We start from the raw sequence: 19,688 nt of genomic DNA, 5'->3' as shown, positions 1-19,688 counted from the left end.
AAACCCTCCCCACTCCCTAGCCTACTTTTTCTTCAGCACCCACGCTGGTGTAGCCCAGTAGCCTTTGTATCACTCGGGCTCAGTTGCCTTTTGCTCCTAGAACACAGGTGGTGTAGAAAAGTGGAGCGGTATTTTATTAGGATGTGATCACTTTGCTCACCACAGCTGATATTCAAGATCGTTGTGCTGGTGTGAGCATCTGATGATGAGAGACAGAGGCATCACATGTGCTCCAGTAGATTTAGTTTTGCTTTCTTATGCTGTCTTAAGGGCTCAAAAGGATTCCTACTACCTGCAGGAATAAGGGCTTCTCTTAGTTGAAGTATTTGTTTAGTCTTGAAGGAGAGAGGCACGATGAAGTCTGCTACTGAGTGTTACCACATACCATGGCATGTGGTAGAGTAGCTTGCTCAGGGACTGCAGACATGTCTCTGCGGCTGAAACATCATCACTTGAGCTAAGCGTGGCAGATGAGTCTGGAGTCTTAGGCTGGAACATATGAAAGGTCTTAAGACAAATTTTAAGGAACTTTGAATTTGTTTCCTGCAGGAAAGAAATGAAAGGTTTTATACAAAGTGGGTATTTAAAATGCACGTTAGATGCATGACGTAGTGCAGAGTCGAATAGCAATAGAAGCAGATGAATACATTGGCATGGATAATGGACTTGAGGGAAGCAGCGATTTACTTTTCCTATGATGATGTAGATGCCAGAAAAATAGAGAGAGAGAGATGTTGAGAGGGATATGGGTTGAGGGAGACGTCTGGATGTAGGGATGAGCAGGGATATTGCAACTGTTTAAACGTGTGGTATAAGTGAGATGTTTGTGTTTTGTTTTGTTTCTTTGTTTGAAGTCTAAGACATTTTAACCTCACAATAGCTTCCTTTGTTTAACTGAGTCCATTTGTATATAGTGTTTTAATACTTTGCGTTACAAAATAGTTACATTCTTACAGTGGAAAGATTGATCCTCCAAAGAGTGTCTGTACGCTCAAGTTCTCAGTGAAGCCAATCTGATGCTGTTTCCTCTCAGTAAGAGCGGCTTCCTGGCTTCGTGTGTGTGTGTGTGTGTGTGTGTGTGTGTGTGTGTGTGTGTGTGTGTGCGCGTGCGTGCGTGTGTGTGTGTGTGTGTGTGTGTGTGTGTGTGTGTGTCAGCTGTTGGCCTTCAGTTTGTTACTTTTGTATGATTCTTGTCTATTTTGCCCAAGGGGAGCACTGGAATTCTTTTTGAATTGCTATAAGTGGATTGTGATATACAGAATAATGTTTTTGTCCCTCAAAGTACTGAATCCCACTTAACTTAAAATAACTCTGTGCTGTTTTTCATTGCTTCTTTTGACTCTGTGTAACCTTTCAAATATCAGTGGGAACAGATTTACAGAAAACATCACTTGAACTTGACTTGGGACTTTGGCAGAGGTCTTATGTTTTCTTGTTTCCTTTAAAGTCGTTCTTATTCATGCTTTTTATATGTGTGTTTGCTTCACAAGTGGGCCAATTGGACTGCATCACACAAATTCAATTGTGATGGGTTCCAAGAATGGTACCTTAAATGAAGGCTATGAGAAGACGCATTTTGACAAGTAGGACTCCACCTCTGGCCAGCCCAGCCAGGCCTGAGCAATGGCTCCAGGATCTGCTTCTATCTAGCTGCACACTTGTTCTCATTTTGCCTGTTTGTGTGTGCAGTGTGCATTCATGCCTACACGGGCATAGGAGTGTTTGAATGTGTAGGGGCACGTATATGTGCATGCACATATACAAATGGAGGATGGAAGCTGGTGATAATTGTCTTTGTGTTTATTCTCCATATTTATTGAGGCATGGTCTCTCACTGGACCAAGAGTTTGCTAGCCAGCTTGCTCGAGGGATCTCTCTGTCTTCTGAGTGTTGAAATTATGTTTGGTCACTATGTCTGCCATGCCTTTTATGTGGCTCTGGAAACACAAACTCTGGTCTTCACACTTACACAACAAGTGCTCTGTGCACTGAGTCATCTCTTTAGCCCTAGATATATTGGAGGAGATAGAGACAGGAGGGCCCTGGAGCTCAATGGACAGCAAATCTAGCCAAGTCATTGACCCCCATGTTCAGTAAAGGCCTTGTCTCAAGAAAAAGAAACTAAGGAACACATCTGACATTGTCCTCGGATCTCCACATGCATTTGAACACTGCACACCCACACCCACAAATAAAAACCAGACATACACAAAAACCCACCCACACACAAGCAATCAGTAGTGGCCGGAAAGTCCCCAAGATATGCCTGCAACCTCACCCCGCCTCCAGCACTGGATTAATCATGCCACCATGACTGTATTTTTTTTTTAAAAGCAATTCTTGGGATAGAACTCAGGTCATTGTACTTGATTGACAAGCATTCTACTGACCTACCTCTTTTAGTTTTAAAACAGAGGAAACCCTTCCAAGCCTGCCAGTTGTAATGGCGGCAGAAGAGAGCTGGCCTTGGTGATGTGTGTGCGGAAAGTGGAAACAATGTCTAGAAGCGCCATCTTCCTGTATAAAATGGCTCCTAGTATTTAGTTGTTTGTTTATGTTATGTTATTTTGTAGCCTTCGAGCACATAGGTGGAGGCCGTGTGGCACCAGCAGGTGTAAGCGCTGAGTCCACAGGCGTCTTAAGTCAGATGGATGAGTCAGTCTTCCATCCCTGGATGCTTCTAGCTAACGTTTGAGACAAAAACCTCAAGTAAATCCTTTAAGACTTATGACTACCAATGGCAGGGAAACCTAATGGTTTTAATAAAATGCACCCTAGACAAGATGAGGTAAAGCCATTTTATTGGTTGATTTAAAATGGAGGGAGCAGAAAGAGAACCAATCACTTAACTGTAATCGTATTATGAAACACTCCACAAAAGAAAGGTGGATTTAAGCACAAAATGCATGCTTAAAGATTACAATAGGCAAGCTTATGAATTATTTGCATTAAGCATCAGGAATCAAAATGCATGTTTTTAGTTCTGTGGATTGAATTTGCAGGTATACCGTCTCAGCACTGAAATAACCCCGTTTCTTAAAACTGATCACTTTACTGGGTGATGTTGGCAGAGGGCCTGGTCCTGATTGCTCCTTGCTGCTCTTCAAAATGAGGCTGTCACCGTTCTGCCCTTCAGGGGCTGGGGTGGACGGTGGTTGCTCAGGACTGGAACAGCTGGCTCTCCCTCTGCACTTGACAGGAGACTGCGGAGCTGGGCCAGCTGTGGGGATGAGACATTGAAAAGATGTTCAAGACCCAGAAAGCACTTTGTTTCCAGTGACATTAACATACTCTTGCCTAGAAAACAGTTGAGGCTGGTGGTGGATTTCTCAGTGGGAGGGGAGGAGACTGCACCTTGGTATTTTGCCTAAATGGAGGGTAGTTGGTTCTGTCTGAACAGCACCTTTCTCTTTGTTAGCTGGGGAGCTTGTGCAAGCGGTACGTCAGCTCAGCACCCCTTAACTCCGTATAGTATCTCTTTTTTTTTCATTTTTTTCTCCTTTATTAATTTATTCTTGTTACATCTCAATGGTTATCCCATCCCTTGTATCCTCCCATTCTTCCCTCCCTCCCATTTTCCCCTTATTCCCCTCCCCTATGACTGTTCCTGAGGGGGATTACCTCCCCCTGTATATGCTCATAGGGTATCAAGTCTCTTCTTGGTAACCTGCTGTCCTTCCTCTGAGTGCCACCAGGTCTCCCCCTCCAGGGGACATGGTCAAAGGTGAGGCACCAGAGTATGTGAGAAAGTAATATCCCACTCTCCACTCTACTGTGGAGAGTGTTCTGTCCATTGGCTAGATCTGGGTAGGGGTTTAAGGTTTACCGCCTGTATGGGGATGGTTGTTAAGACTAAATGTGTTAATCCATGCAAAGGGCCTATAGCAGTGCTGGGGCACAGTGGCTTCCTCAGAAAATGTCAGTTGACCACAGTACAATGCTGTGAGAAATACAATGTCAGGAAAGTAAGCTGTTTCATCAGTCAGCAACCACTGTCTGTACTGTGTTGGATATTTAGAAACTGTAGCTGGAAAAGCCCAAACTGTTTGAACACTGTTTGAAAGTTAGGCCGCCTGGGAGACATGGGGGATTTCAAAGGAGAGCTCACTGTTTCTGACACCCTATGCCATTTAGCATGTTTGGCTTTTCTTTACAAAGCACAGGAGGAACTTGGAGTCTCATGTGTTTATTAAAACAGTTATCACACGGACTTCTTTTTTTTTTTTTAAACGCAGGGACCCTTGACTAGAAGCAAGTCCACTTCAAATGATACCTGCTCAGGGCTGACACTGATGCTGTCCTTCAAGATGAACCAGGTCACACTCTCATGGAGAGGAGGGTGAGTCAGAGACCCAAAGTAGGTCCAGTAATCCAAGCATGAAGGAAGGAGACAGGATGGGTCAAAATTTGTGAACGGGGCTCGTTTTCCCTGGAAACATAAGCAGTATGCATAATTGTACAGAATTTATCAACACATGCTCCCTTATATATTATGTAAAGATTTTTAGCTGCATTAAATTGACTTTTCTACTATAGTTGTTTCATAACTGGTACATTTGTGAATAGGAACAATATAAATGACAGAAAATACTATATGAAAGCCTTAGACAACAAATTTCCTCTTTACTTGATGGATGAAAACTAAGAGCTAAAACTTTTCTGTAATTTAGATTTATCAAAAGACATTCACATCTCATTATGAAACATGCTGCCTCTTTAGAAACAATGCTCCAGTTGTTTTAGGGCAAAGGCATTCATCAGCAAGCCTGTCAGGTAAGTGCTATTCTCTTGATTTTTCCTCATTGGATGCTATTTGTACACAGAAAATGAACTGATATTTGTATGTTAATTTTTTATATGACGAGTTCTACCCGAATTTTGTATCAATTTCATTTTTTAGTTGATTCTCTTGAAATTTCCGGGTAAATATAGTTAACATATTATCTGCATATAATAATTTTGTCTTTGCTTTCCCAGTACTTAGCTTAATATTTTGCTCTTTATTGGTTGAATGGTTAAAAATTTAATTATAATGTGCTAGAAAATGCAGTATTCTTTCTTGTTGTTGGTTTGGTTTGGTTTTGGCTTATTGAGACAGGGTTTATCTGTGCAGCCTTGGCTATCTTGTACTCTCTTTTTAGGTCAGACTTGCCTTGAACTCACAGAAATCCGCTGGATGACAGGTGTGCACCACTGCACCTGGCCTGCTCTTCTTAATTGCAGTAAACAGCTTCAGGTGGAGAAGCTGACAATACGAATTTTCATTTTTAATTTGATAATATAATGTATCTATTCAAAGATGTTCTAGCACTAAGCCATCTGCATGCTTCTTAGGATGAACCCTACTTATTAAAAAAGATGAATTTATCACTATTTTGCTGCAATTGATTTGCTATAACTTTTGGGGTTATTTCAGCCATTTTACTAGGAAAGGTTGTGTTACAAAAATTTATTTTTGCAGTTTCTACAGCCAGTTTGTGTACTAGATATCATTAAACTGATGAGAAGTTTCCTATCTGTTCCCTCCGCTTGGGAAAATGTTTAGTTGACACTACATGATTGCTCCTTCCTCTTTTTAGTACTTTACTATTTTTTTTTTTATGTTTACATCTGTGTGGTTTGTGTGCATGTGTGTATGCAGGCGGGTGAGTATGTGTGTGAAGGTCTGATATTGGTGGTTGGAGCCTTCTTTGATTGCTCTTTATATTACGTTATACTCAGGGTCTCAGTTGAATCCAGAGAAATAAGACTAGCCTAGCTAGGCAGCTGGCACAAACAAACCTGTCTCTCTCTTCTAACCTCTGGAATTGTGGGTGAAACACCATGTGTAAAACACCATGTACACCTGGCATGTCAGTGGGTCTTGAAAATATGAACTTTGGCCATAATGCTTACATAGCAAATGCCTTATCTGTTGATCCATGGTGTACATTACCAGACCCACTAGATTGTTTCTTAAAGCTTCAGTAAACTTTCTTACATATTGGACTTATGTTTGCCGTCTTTTCAATTTCCTCTTACAGTTTTGGAGTGCTTGGTTTTTCTTTCACGTCAGTTTTATAATTTTATGTTTTCAGGCTTATCACTCATTTTGTCTACCTTTTTAAATTTACTGGTGCACTGTTATAAGTAGTTTCTACTTCAAACTTTTTCTTCCACATGTATACCATATTTTCTAAACTTCTAGTTGAATTTCTTCCACTTATTAATTAATGTGTTTATACATTTCTCTGGGCATATCCACGTGCACGCTTACGTGGAGGTCAGAGGATGATCTGCGCGAGTTTGTGTTTTCCCTGTACAGTGTGGGTTCTAGGGACTCAAGCAAATACCTTTACCTGCTGAGTCATCTTGCCACTCCCTCTAGTAGCATTTGTAATTTTTTTTGGTGTTACTAAATCTGCTCAAATCATTCTTTTTGTTTCTGTTTATTCCATGGAATCAAATTTTCAATTATTGATAAAATAATATTTTTTATTTATTTGTCGATTTATTTCTTATTTTACTCTTTTAGGCTTTTATCCTCACTATTTTCTTCTATTTTTAAATATATTCTTGGTACTCGAGAAGAGTTTAAAAAAACATTCCTTCTCTCACTTTATATACACTCAGTTAATGTTTATTGTTTTATACACTTAGCACAAAACAAATTTATTTTACATAAAAATACAATACTTTAAAAGAAAATGACAAATCGCCTTGACCTTTGGTCTAAGGGGTTAATGTTAAACAGTGATGCTAAGGATGGGCATTTCAGAAAACCCATTAAGGATTTTGGGTTTAGTTCAAAAATCATAGTTCTCAACTAAGTCTCTCCCTCCCATATTTTTGCATTATTAAAAAATCTAGATGGTTTTCTTCATGTAAGAGAACGCTTTCACTATAGTATAATGTCTTTAACAGACCTAAAACCAACCAAATAATATCTTTACTGGAAGGAGCAAACACCGTGAGAACAAGGCAAAGCCAACTCCTGCACCACACTCTCCAGTGCAAGCAAGGTCCCCAGTGGCAACTTACACCTGGGGGCTTCTGCACTCGTCTTCATGTTTCCCATTTCAAACAGGCAACTGACTCCTGCACTTCTGTGTGTTCTTGTTCTCAGAACTTAGTTAGCTTATTTAGTTTATTTACCTTAGTTTTAATTGAGTTCAGCGCATCAAGTACTTTCTGCAGGTTTGGGTTGGCTGGACCAACCTGGAGAATCAAAGGAAAAAGGCAATTTATAAAATACTCTTTAGTCAAAATTTAATTTTTCTATTTGCATCAATAACTGAAGAGAGAAAGATGAGATTTCTTTCTGCTCCAAGACAGAAGATTTTTCTGAGGTATGGATCTTTATGGGATCTTGTACTGTGCAATTTTCTTATCAGTTATAATCACAGACAAAGTAGTGAACAGAAAATATGGCTTAAATTTAATTGTGAACAAGATGATCAAAGCTATACAAGACAAACTCTAGATGTTTATCAAAACTATGACACAAACTACACCTTCATTTTATCTGCTATGTTAGTTGTATTTAATGCATTTTTGTCATATTCTGAATAAGTATTTGATAAGAGTCACCTCCAAATACTGTAATCTCAAAAGTCACTTAGTCACTCAGTCTAACCCAGTTTAATGATGACTTTCCTCAAACATCTACCATTTTAAAAATCAAGTGATTTCTAGAGTGGTGTAACTACCCATGACTCACCTTCATCAAAACACCAAAGATTGCCAGTCCGTCAGCCTTTGAGACGGCCTCAGCGGCGCTGGAGTACTTAGCAGAATTCCAATGGACGATGTGAAGCTGCAAGTGGGCACAGAAGTCATTCATTACTAATATTGATGCAAAGAAAAAGATGAGAGATGAGTTTCATGCCAATTTGCTATATTTGAAGATATCTCTTGGCACAGGTAGATAAAATTCATGTGAATACTAATCCAGTGTTAAAATCATTTTCTTTCACATGAAGTAACTTTGTAAGAAGCTCTTTGGCTGCTTGGAAGCTTGAGCATACAAATGTTCTTCCCAAAAATCTTCTCAGTCAAATTCTGCAGCCTAAACTCTTGGTGGAATTTCAGCCTGTACATCCACATGTACCTGGATGTGCTCCTGATACTGTCTTGATATCTCCAGGTGAGTGCCTAACAGATGTCTGAGGAGTCATGTGGCAAAAGGAAAACTCAACTTGTCATGCCACATCTGTCATTTTCTCCTCTTAGGAACAGTAACACTATACACCTAACTGTTCAGTCAAAAACTATCTTAGAAATCTCGTATTTTACACATATGTTGGCCTCCAAGCCTAGCAGTGTATACCTCCTCATTTGTTCATAGCTTGAAGTTTTGTACTAGCTGCTGACTTCCTGGAATTCCCTTCCTTTGCCTCTGCAATTAGGACTGAGCTCAAATGCGCCACCTCCAATAGATTGACTACTCAACACAAAGTGACCACCATAAATCTAATTTATTCTTTTCATGACATTTGTCTGATCTCTTCTTTTCCTCTACCCCCTCTCTTTCCTTCTTCTCTTCCATTCCTTCTTTTGAAAACTTTTCTTTCCCCCTACAAAATGTAGATTGTGACTCAGTTACTTTAAAAAATAAAAATGTAGTATACTCAAAAACTCAACAAATAGTTGATAACTAATAAAGAGCAATTAGAACACTAATTTTTAGCGAGATCATTCTCCAGTCCTAATTTGAGTGTTGCTTCATTGCCATTTATTTTCTCACTCACTGCAACTCTTTGTAAGCGCTCACACTGCTAATGAGCTCTGTTTACTTAATGCCTGCTATGGATTCACATGCTTTTCCCTCTGAAGAACTACAAACAATGCTATCAAGCAATGCTATTGAGCACTTACAATATGGAAGCTTGCCCAAGTTTGCCTTGTTGTATTCTCTCAGTAGGTGTAGGGGTAGATTAACGCTTTAGTGCCAAATTTTACAGATGAAAAGTTACACAGACAAGAAGTGGCTCAATTTGACTCCATGGAGGCCAAGGGAGGAGCTGGCACTTGTCACCCAATTCTCTGCATTATCTCTTGAACCTAATGTATCCCACACAGGTTTTTGAGCTGAATAATAAATAACATTGAACTTTGTAACTAAATGTTTCTTTGATTATTTTTTTATCCCTTTGGTTGAGAGAATATAATCTTCGATTTAGATTCCATGAATACTTACACCTATCCTTCCTAAAACATAATGCTTTAGGCTTTGATTTTACTTTAGTGCTTACTTCAGATTTGCAGAAGGGAAACTAGGAAAGAGATTTTACACACTGAAACACTGAAAAGTATTATGTAAACTTTAAAAATAAAACAAAACAGGATGTATTTAAACTCTTAGCATCTAATTCTATCACAACAAACTGTAAATATTTTATAATCTTTTCTGTGAAAAATCTTTCTTACATAGTTACTTCCACTTGTGCTACAGATATAAGCACCATGTATTAATTGAAGCATTTTTGATTAAAAAAAAACCAGCAACAAAACTCCCAGTAAGCAGATATTATAATGATCCACCAAAAGACTAGTTAAATAAATCCTAATATCCGAATTCTTCCTTTTGAGGCATTCTGATAGTAGCATCTTCAGTACCAGAGATATTTCTCAGGCACTTCCATGAGTTATCTCTCATTAATATATCACATTACCTCTCCAGAATATTTGGTTCCATCCACAGTGTGCTCAGAGCCATGGTCATCTGAGTTGCCCCAATGAAAGTGGAATTGAGTGATCCGATAGTTACCAGAGAGAGGGCCACCTTTCAGAACTGGAATGAAAGAGAGCTACTATCAGTGAAGTGATCTCTAGTTTGTCTTTAAAATAAATCAGCGTTATATGTGTTTCATGAAATGGAAACACACACCAGTGCACATCTCTAATAATGATACCTTTATATACAGTGTCTTCTTTACTATGGCATCAAAATATAGCTCTTGATATATACACAAATTCCAGCAAAGGTACCACAAAGTTACCTACTTATGTTACCAATATGACATATCTAATAGTGAGTAAGTTATATGATCAAAGAGCTTTTCTTGGCACTCAATTATTTTCAAGTTTATTCATTCATTAAACTGTACTACATGGATAGTATGTGTCAGAGTTGACAGAAATTTCTATTAATTAAAATTTTTCCATCACATGTTTTTATACAATTAATAAAGATATAACAATGCAGTTGTTGAGACTCTCTTGGTCAGAAACCAAGAGATACTGCCTGTAGGGCAAGGCCACTTTAAAATTTTTTGGTCTGAATGACACTCCAGGCTGGGGAGTCTGTCCACTCAGATAATTACTTATGCAATCATAACACTAGACCTAACCTAGTGTTAATAATAGTCATGGCCCTCAAGTACCTAATGTTTAGAATTAGAAGTCTGTAGGAAAGTGCAGCAAGCACTGCGTGCTACACCACTGGAACACTTAAAGGATCATCACTTAATTACTCATTCAATAAATACTGGTGAAAAGTTGACCACATGGCAAGCAGCATTCCAGATTCCAGGGTGTGAGGAGAATTTACGCATCGCTTTTCTCCTCACTGAGCTCATCAGTCCTCATTCCACTTAGAATGTTTGACTTTTTGGTTTTGTGCTCATAACAGTTTGATCACTAGACTCTTTTGGAGAAATGTAGCTTGCTCAGATAAGTGAGCACAAAGATTCCAGAGTAGACAGAATAGGTAAGATGGCTCGTGTAGAAGGAGAAGGATTGAGAGAAAGCTCAGCTGGGAGCAGCTCTGTACTCTGTCTCCCAAGATGCCACAATGTCTCCCAGATATTGCCATTTTGAGTCACACAAATATATATATGCAAAATACTCAGGAGGTTGTGGTGTTTCTGAGGCCACTCTGACTCTTTTGCCTCCCTTAGGACTCTTTTGCTCCTATTGAGTTGCCAGTCCAGCCTTGATATGAGGGCCTTTGTCTTGTCTTGTTGTATCCTATTTGGTTGTTGTCTCTTAGAGGCCTGCTCTTTTCTGAAGGGAAATGGATGGGGAGTGGATTTAGGGGAGAGGGAAGGAGTGAAAGGAGGGGAAAGTGTGGTCAGGATGTATTGTATAAGAGGAAAAATCTATATTCAATGAAAAAAATATATAAATTTACTTAGCATATTCTAAGGGAACAAGTAGTGTATTTGTTTTTTTGGGCTTACCAGATTGGTCACTACTGTCATCAAAGACTACATGGAAGGAATGTCCTACGTTAACAATTTCTTTGGCAGTTGCAGGATTATAGGAGATGCTGACAGGCTTCAGAGAGGTGTCATGCTTAACTTCACTGGTTTTAATGTCGATGGGAGACTGGTTGTTTCCATTGGCAATGGGATACAGCTTACTCCATTGGTCAGGACCTAGGAGAGCAAACATGCCCATTCATCCACAGCTTCCCAGAATGCCTCATTCCAAGCATCAGGACCTCAGCTAACTATTTACTTACTACATTATAGTTTACTCAGGTGTCTTAAAATGGCATTCAGTGCTTGAAAAAAGAAACATGCATCTTTTGTTACTATAGTAATAGCATATTTGACAACATCAACAATACAGGCCTAATTATACTGTCTATATGATTATATAGTGTAGAAATAGTATGTACATACCAAATGCACTTCGTAGACCTTCATGCCCAAAGAGCATAACTACTAAAAATACATATAGGAATATTATACTTATTCAAAAATGACTCAAACCATTAACCTGTGACTGTACGGTAATATCAAATGATTAATACATCTTCTATTAGAAAAGGGAATAAGCTGTATTCAAAAGTAGTACTCTTACCATTTTTGGCATCATATCCCCAGTCTGCATTTGCCATGATCTCCTATTTAGTTTTGGCTCCTGAAAAGAGAAATGATATGTAGAAAAGTCAACTGCACTTGTGCCTGCAGCAGAGGTCTTACCTGGCACTGTGGGTTTTTATAGAGCTAGTCTGCCTGTAATAGTCCTCTGTTCCATCATCTCTGCGTATCAGGAAGTATACATGTAAAATAAAATGGTATTGTAAAAAAATGTCTATCAGGGTTAGGTCAGCTCTAATTGTTTTATTTTGTTGTAATATAAAAATGAAATATCAAAATCTGGATGATATTAAACTAGTCTTGTTCTCCTATGCTTGTGAAAGACTGAACATTGGCTGAAGCTTATCAAACTTCCTAGAATAAAAGTATTTGGCAACTTTGAAGAAAATATACTTCCTATTTTGGTGGGACTAAACTTCTGGATGGAAATCAATAACTATCACATCTCATCTCTAGCAACTTAAAACGTCTATCTAAACCTAAACATATCTTAACCACTAAACAGCAAAGGTTAATTGTAAAACTAAACTATCTGGTCTTCAATCCCATCAGAGAATTGAGAAGGAATAAAATTGATTGCCTGAGTATATCGGGAGTGCAGGTTAGTAGCTTCTCAAATGAGAAGATGACTGAGACAGTTTGCTGCCTGTACACTCACCCAAAACTCTCTATAATGTTGGAGCATCTTCTTCAGACTTCTGGACCAGTGTATCTGACATACATATTTGTAAAGCAGGAACTACTGAGGACTTGCTAACTCTGTCTTGGCAGAGTTTGGCTGCCAACTCTGCCTGCATCCAAGCTTGCCCATTTTTAGGCAGAATTCTGATAGATAACACCCAGTATTTTTCCTCATAAAACATGATGTTTCAGAGTACACATGCTTTATAAAAAAGTTAAATTCAGTTAATGATCAAATTACTTAGTTGTTTTTGAAAATCAATGTCCACTCTCTTTTTTAATTTTTAAGAATACAGTCCAGGGGCTGGAGAGATGGCTCAGAGGTTAACTCCCATGCATCCACATGGGATGGCAGCTTACAGCTGTCTGTAACTCCAAGATTTGACACCCACAGACATACATGCAGGCAAAACACTAATGCACATAAAATAAGAATAAAATATTTAAAAATAATACAATCTGTTATCATTAACTATAGTCACCTTACTCTACAATTCCTACCTAACTATAAGTAGCTATCTTTTGGTCATACTTGTAAAGAAATAGCATTCTTGTATTATGACATGATCATTCAGTATAGGAATTATGTAACATTTATATGGCATGGTAATTCATTTATATAGGGACAAATGGCTTTGGCTCCTACTTCATGACCCTTTATTTTATTATGTACTTAGGACATATTCAAGTATTCCTACAAGGAAAGAATGAGAGAGAGAGAAAGAGAGAGAGAGAGAGAGAGAGAGAGAGAGAGAGAGAGAGAGTTTAATCAGGGTTCAACCCTAACACTACTCCCACAGACCTTTATTCATTATTTTCTTCTTGTAAACTGACTCTCTCCCTTTCATGTCTAAGCTAAAGGTAATATGTTAATTTTTCACCCATTGGATTTTGGTCCGTAGACCTTCTCCACTATACTTACCAAGGGTTATAACCTTTGCATTGCTTTTGCATTCTAAGAAGATGCTCAATTGATATAGGCTTTGCTCTTCTAGACAGCTTATTTCCTTGAAACCATCATATATAGACATGGAAGAAAGCTTTTTGCTTTTACTGATAGACTGTTCTAAAGAAAGCCATGCACTCCTAAAACGTAATCATAAACCAACTAGGTTGATGCAACAAAGCTTGCACTTAGAAGAGCAACACATTTTTTTTTCCTGGAGAATTTTCTAATTGATAGCATTAAGAGTGCTAAATGTTCCCATTAGCAAGAACTGGTTCACAGGATACACATGCTGCAGTGTAGCCCTGGAGACCGGAAGGAGAGTCCTGTGTAATTGACGGACTTCAACCTTGTGAGGGTCTTTAAAACAGTGTCTCGCTCAGTCTTCACAGAAGACCTTAGGAGTTAGGTGAGTATCAACTCTTGTTTGTATTTATTCTGTAGTGCTGAGCATTGACCTATGAACTCATTTGTGGTAATCAAGTTCTCTTTTTCCAAGTTAACAATCTTCTGCCTTCTTTTTCTTCTCTTGGTTTTAATTTTCAGAGAGGGCTCACTTAATTGTCCAGGATGTTTTGAACTGTGATTTTTACTTTGAGGATTTAAAAGTAAAACACAGACTGTATAGTTAAATAAGCTGTAATAAACATTAAATTTACATTTGTAATTAAAAATAATCATTTGGTATAGAAGGAATAAAAAGGACAAAGAGTATCATGCCTGGCTATGGCAGTGATCTATCAAATACTATTGGGAAAAAAATTCAGAACTAAATAGGTCCTAAGTCAAGAAGGCAATTGCTTTTCTAAAGTGTATGGAATCCTACAAGGCTGCGTGGCTTTCTTTAGATTCAAACTGAACTGGGCCACTATCTGCTATGATAGCAAAATAATTAGAAAAATTAATTCTTGAAATAACAATGTTTACTTGAGCTCAGGGTTCTGGAGGTTCAAGTCCAGGATAGACTATCCAATTGCATTTGATTCGAATGGACATGTCATGGTTAGAGAGTGTGTGGCAAACAAATAGCTCACAGAAGAGCCAGGAGGCAAAGGGACAGAAGTCCCACTATCTTAATCTGTCATTCAGCATTCGGCAGGTTGCCTGGGTCCCATGTCCCGTGGGTTGGTGCAGGCCCTGCTTGCTTCCTGATGAGAACAGATGGACCTCAAGATTAAAGATCTCATTTCTCGCTCAGGGGTGGTTTAGAACACTCAGGGTGAGGCCCGTGTGCTAGGCCAGGGTGTGGAAATAGTTTTCTTTCCACTGAGCGTTACAGTTAGCTAGCTCTTTTATTCTATTTTGTTTTAACCATTTTTTTTCCCCAAGCACAAACCAAACACTAAGAGATCCTTTATTAAACAAGACAAAAAGACAAGGTGGCTGAGTCTGAATCAGGCAGAAATGGCAGCAAATAGCTTGGCATGCATTTAATTTTTAAGAGAGAGACGGGAGAGGCCTGTGCTAGAATGGAAGCTTCACAGCCTGTAAATGATTCCAAAAGTCTTCCAGCTTTCTTGCCAAGCTCCTGTGCTAAGCATGGCAGAGGAAGCGTTTGGATGTTTGAGACCAGTCAGCAGGCAGGTCTGGTGAGGCACAGGCACAGGTCTGTGTTCAGCCCCAAGTTAGAAGTGGTGGAGCAGGCTTCGGTGGAGCAGGCTTCGGTAACCGCAAAGGCAGCCCTTCCCTCACTGCCATGACTGCCTTGGCCAGCAACCAAGCCCCAGGTGTCCAGCTGCCACGACTCCCCAGAATAAGTGATGAGGCTCGGAAGGCCACGGTGACGGAGGAGTGGCAGGAGCACGAGAGAGCAAGCCAGCTTTTATCTTCGTGAATCTGGGATTTATAAACCTTGCACAGCGGGGAGGAGCTTGAGGGTGAGTGTGTCTGATTCGCCGGAGCCAGGGTGCTAGGGACACGTTATTTACACGCAGTGGTCCAGTGTCTCATTTACATGTAGTAGCCCGGGGTCCTATCACAAGAAGGAGAACACAGTACTTGATTATCCTATGGGTGGGGGAAGATCTTCCAGGTACTATTAAAGGTCATTTGCTGAAGGCTAGGATCTCCTTAGCATAAGGTGGGGTACTTCCAGAATCCCCAGGTGCTTGCTGAACAGGTTTTATAAGGAAAAGGTGTGGCCTGCAATCTTCCCTACTGGCTATGTGACCCTCTTCAGAGTTTCTAGAGTTTCTAGAGTTCCCACTGAGAAAGGGAGTGCCATCGCTGTACACAGAGCTCAAGGCCTATCCGGAGGTGCTAGACTTCAGCCTCTCCAGAAAACCCCCACACTCTTCTACGTTGTGCCTCCAGTGACTGAGAGTGTATTCTAAGGCCAAACCTCTTAAGAATTTACCCCACCTACCATGCCAATCTGAGGACCCAACTTTTGATACATGACTTTTTAGGGTGTTCAATATCAAACTTATTTCCCCCCCGAAATGGTTCATATGTTGCCAAAATCAAGGGCTGTTAACTTTGGTATTAATTTCACATTGCTCCCTGAATTTTCTGTCCTTCCAGAAATGATATTTTTTGGTGTTTCTTTGACAAGATCAGCCTTATTTTAAGTGAAAAAATCAAGACACAGAACGTGGTAATACTAGCCAGCACATTTCTGCATTAAGACAGAGAAAAATTATGATAAATCCATTTAAATGGTTTAAATGGAATATTATACTTACCACTTCCCTATATTAGTCTTTCCCTTCACATACATTGAAGATATGTCGCTAACTTTACTATTCTAGTGTCCATCTTAAGGCTGTTTGTTGCTCTTATGGACCTGCCTCCTGGAGTCAGGGCTTTTATAGACTCAGTGGTACTCTCTCACATCTGACGTCTAACTCCTCCATAGTGTCTCCCTCCCCCAGCCACTCTGCTGTACCAGTCTGTCCTAGTTTATAGCACTTTTTGCATTAGAAGTTATTTTGGTCACATCCTGAAATTAGCAGATCTATACTACAATTTCAGATTTTGGAGCAGGATTGGCTTCAGATGAATGACATCTAGCTTATATCTGAGCAAATGCTCCAAAATCTTGAAAAACTCAGAAACTATACATTTTTGTTTGCTTGTTCCCATCCTTGTTGGATGAAGGTGTCCCAGTCTGCACCTCATTTACTTGCTCTGTGTCAGCAACACGCCCCCTAAGAACATCTGCAAGGACAGGCCCTTGGCCAGTTAATGTTTAACCCTGTGTTGTCTCTCCTTCACCTTTGGAAAACAACGATGCTCAGTATTGGTAGAGAAAACAACTGAATTATCCCTTTAAGACTAACTTATTTTCTTTTCATAAAGCATGTGATGTGCGCGCTGCTAAGCAGGGCTGTCTGGTCTAACTCGGGGGGTGGGGGGGGTGGAGAGAGCATGTGCAGGCGTGTGCATGAGCTTTGCTGGAGATGAACTCATGACCACGTTTGCACTAAGGAGAAAGAACGTTCCCCTCACAGTTCTATTAATGGGAGAGTGAAGTGACCAGCTGCCTCTGCCACTCATTTCAGGGAGTGTGAGAGCTTTGATCCTTAAAAGTGTCAAATATTTTGACACTTTATGTGTCAACATTTAATTCTTCAATTTTATAGTTTGAATTTTTATTATGTAAAATTTAAAATTCCATAAATCTTAAGGCTGCTATTATTATTATTAAAGACAATTTTAGCATGCATGCATGCACGCAAGTGCACACGCACGTGCACACGCGCGCGCACACACACACACACACACACACACACACACACACATTATGTCTTAGAGCTCAGTTCTTTTGAGGGCAACCTTTAAATCTGGCAATGAATTTTTAAAAACTATTGATTAACTCAGATCCACACAAATAACTACTTCAATCCACAGCTTTTAATCACAAGAATACACAGTATTTTGTAATTTGGTATGCTTGAAAACTTTAAAAATTTTAAAAATTCAGTTACTATCATGTTTACAAAAATAACCAGCTGGAAAAATCCTTATGGGATTATGGATTGATAAACATTTAAGGTAATATCTAGCAATTTCTTCATTGTTGACTGGAATTTCCTCATATTTATCTGTAAAACTGAGACATATCATTGGTGTCTCATCTTCTATAACTGATTAAGGAATCAATGAGCCCTCCCTAGCCAAATGACATAAACAAACAACATTCTTCATAGTAAAACAGAAATGCTTCATAAGCCATAATAAAATATATTTAAACCACCTAATGAAGCCTTGAAAAGAGTTTGATTTTAACTCTCAGGCAAATAGACAATTACATAAAGCCAGAGAGTTGAAGTGATTGCATGTGGCCTCAAATCCAAACAATTGCACAACAGATCTGCTTGCCACAGCTTAAACTAAACACCACCAGTTCATCTAAAAGGAGATAAGTTTTCAAGTGTAAATAGCAAGGAAGGTGAAGGACATTTTTATCAATGATTTTGTCATAACATCTTTCATGTACCTCTTTGGGCTTTCTGTCTGAATTCATCTTGAGATTAAAAGAAAAAGTTCTGGTGCCCTCCAGTACCTTGATTAGTTCCTAAACTCTTTCATCCAGTCATAGCAGATTTGTAAAATGCATTAGCAATTAAATATGTCCTTCTTAAATCCTGTTTCTTAATGTATAATTTATAGAAGACTTGTCTTCGATTCACATGATCATGATAAAACAAAAGTGCTCATGTGTAAATCTTATTATTCCTTACTTCCATTAAAGGACAGTAGATAGATATAGTGATCAATAAATGTCAGATTTTTTTTCATAAATATTGGTTGCCCCATTAGCAGTACCTGAGAGCTATGTGCATGTCCTCTCTCATCTAATTTTCAATAGATATATTTAAGTGAAAACAAGTCTTTGAAAAAATTCCTGAGTGCATGTGTGTGTGTGTGTGTGTGTGTGTGTGTGTGTGTGTGTGTAATTAACAACAAGTACATGTAAAATGCATTTGTCTTTGTGTACATACACAAACATAATTTAAATGAAACTTTTACATGCGGGCTAATGGTGCTCCCCTGTAAGAAGCACAGAGTACCTAACAAAAACCCCGACACCAGGTATTAGGAGCCCTCCTTGAGTCGTTGGTCAGGATTGTCCAACAGACTCTGAAAACCTTATAGGCTATTGATATTGCCCTTGTTTGCCTCCAAGAAGTGAGAGATAAGTCCCTATTTCTGCGGCTACCATGTACTTTGGACATAGGACTCTGAGACCTCTGCACTGGATCTGACCAGAAAGCTCCTCCCTGAGGATTAGATTTCATAGTACCAGAAAGCCCCATGCAAGCTTCCAAGGGAGGGGACCAGCCACAAGCCCTATGCGGCAGTGGTGCCTATGAACCAGAGCCACACGCAGCATGCTACAAACGCTCTGAGGGTGAAGTAGTGGCACACACCGTGATGGTAACGAACAGCCCTTTAGTTGGACTAAAGGCCACCTCAGAACCAGGAACAGTGAGCCTAGTCCTGAAAACTTGGCAAAATACCCACGGTTAGTGAAATCATGCATCTTGGAAGACAACTTAGAACCTCTACTTAAAAAAAAAAAACTAGCACCATCCTTGTCTAGATTCTAAATATTTATCCTTTTACCCACAGATATGTGTGGCTATCACCCCACATCAAGAAAACTTCTCCTTGCAACAGATGGAGACTGTTATGAGAGACAGCAACGGGTCAGAATGCAGTTGTGAAGCCCAGTGTGTTTCGTTCACAACACCACTCTGGCACCTAAGGCTGGCTCATGGGTCATTTCACAAGAGGGGCTGGAAAGATGGTAAGAGCCAGATGACCCAGAAGTCTGCCGTAAGACTGTAGGTCCTCGAGAGGTCAGAGAAGCTACACCTATGAAGTCTTATTAACATGTCTGCATAAGCAAAATCTGGAAGAAGAAAATTCCAATAGATATGCTAAGTGACGGAGAGGAAAATACATGTGTATATTTGGATGTATATAATGTATGTACAACAAGCATGTTATATTTATATATTTAGGAACACACACACACACACACACACACATGCGCACACACACACACACATGCACACACACACACACACATGCACACACACACACACACACACACACACATGCACACACACACACAAAACTGAAGCAAAAGAGGCCATAAGTTTGAAAGAGAGTGACTAAGGGGAGAGGGCACAGGAGGGGTTGGAGAGAGGAAAGGGAAAGGCAGAAATGATGTAATTTTATTACAATCTCAAAAAATAATTTAAAGTGAATGCAACATAATAAGCTGCTTAAAGCTGGTT

The 19,688-nt window shown here is 39.4% G+C and overlaps 1 protein-coding gene across 2 annotated transcripts in view; it reads right to left on the bottom strand.

The window, feature by feature from the left end:
* Positions 1 to 2,784: 2,784 nt before the first annotated feature.
* CA1 (carbonic anhydrase 1) overlaps positions 2,785 to 19,688 on the bottom strand; it is a 63,329-nt gene continuing 46,425 nt past the window's right edge. For both annotated transcript variants that reach the window (XM_084794807.1, XM_084794808.1), the window contains exons 3-9: positions 11,791 to 11,850; positions 11,163 to 11,360; positions 9,654 to 9,772; positions 7,700 to 7,795; positions 7,135 to 7,197; positions 4,274 to 4,429; positions 2,785 to 3,220 (exon numbers count right to left, since the gene is read on the bottom strand). In XM_084794807.1, the coding sequence (XP_084650933.1) occupies positions 3,104 to 3,220; positions 4,274 to 4,429; positions 7,135 to 7,197; positions 7,700 to 7,795; positions 9,654 to 9,772; positions 11,163 to 11,360; positions 11,791 to 11,827 (786 nt within the window). In that variant the 5' untranslated portion in view covers positions 11,828 to 11,850 and the 3' untranslated portion in view covers positions 2,785 to 3,103. The remainder of the gene's footprint in view (positions 3,221 to 4,273; positions 4,430 to 7,134; positions 7,198 to 7,699; positions 7,796 to 9,653; positions 9,773 to 11,162; positions 11,361 to 11,790; positions 11,851 to 19,688) is intronic.

This window comes from Acomys minous (assembly GCF_964271855.1).
Source record: "Acomys minous genome assembly, chromosome: 9".
Lineage (NCBI taxonomy): Eukaryota > Metazoa > Chordata > Mammalia > Rodentia > Muridae > Acomys > Acomys minous.
The sequence above is the reverse complement of the archived record's forward strand: the minus strand, read 5'-3'. Positions and strand labels throughout refer to the sequence as shown.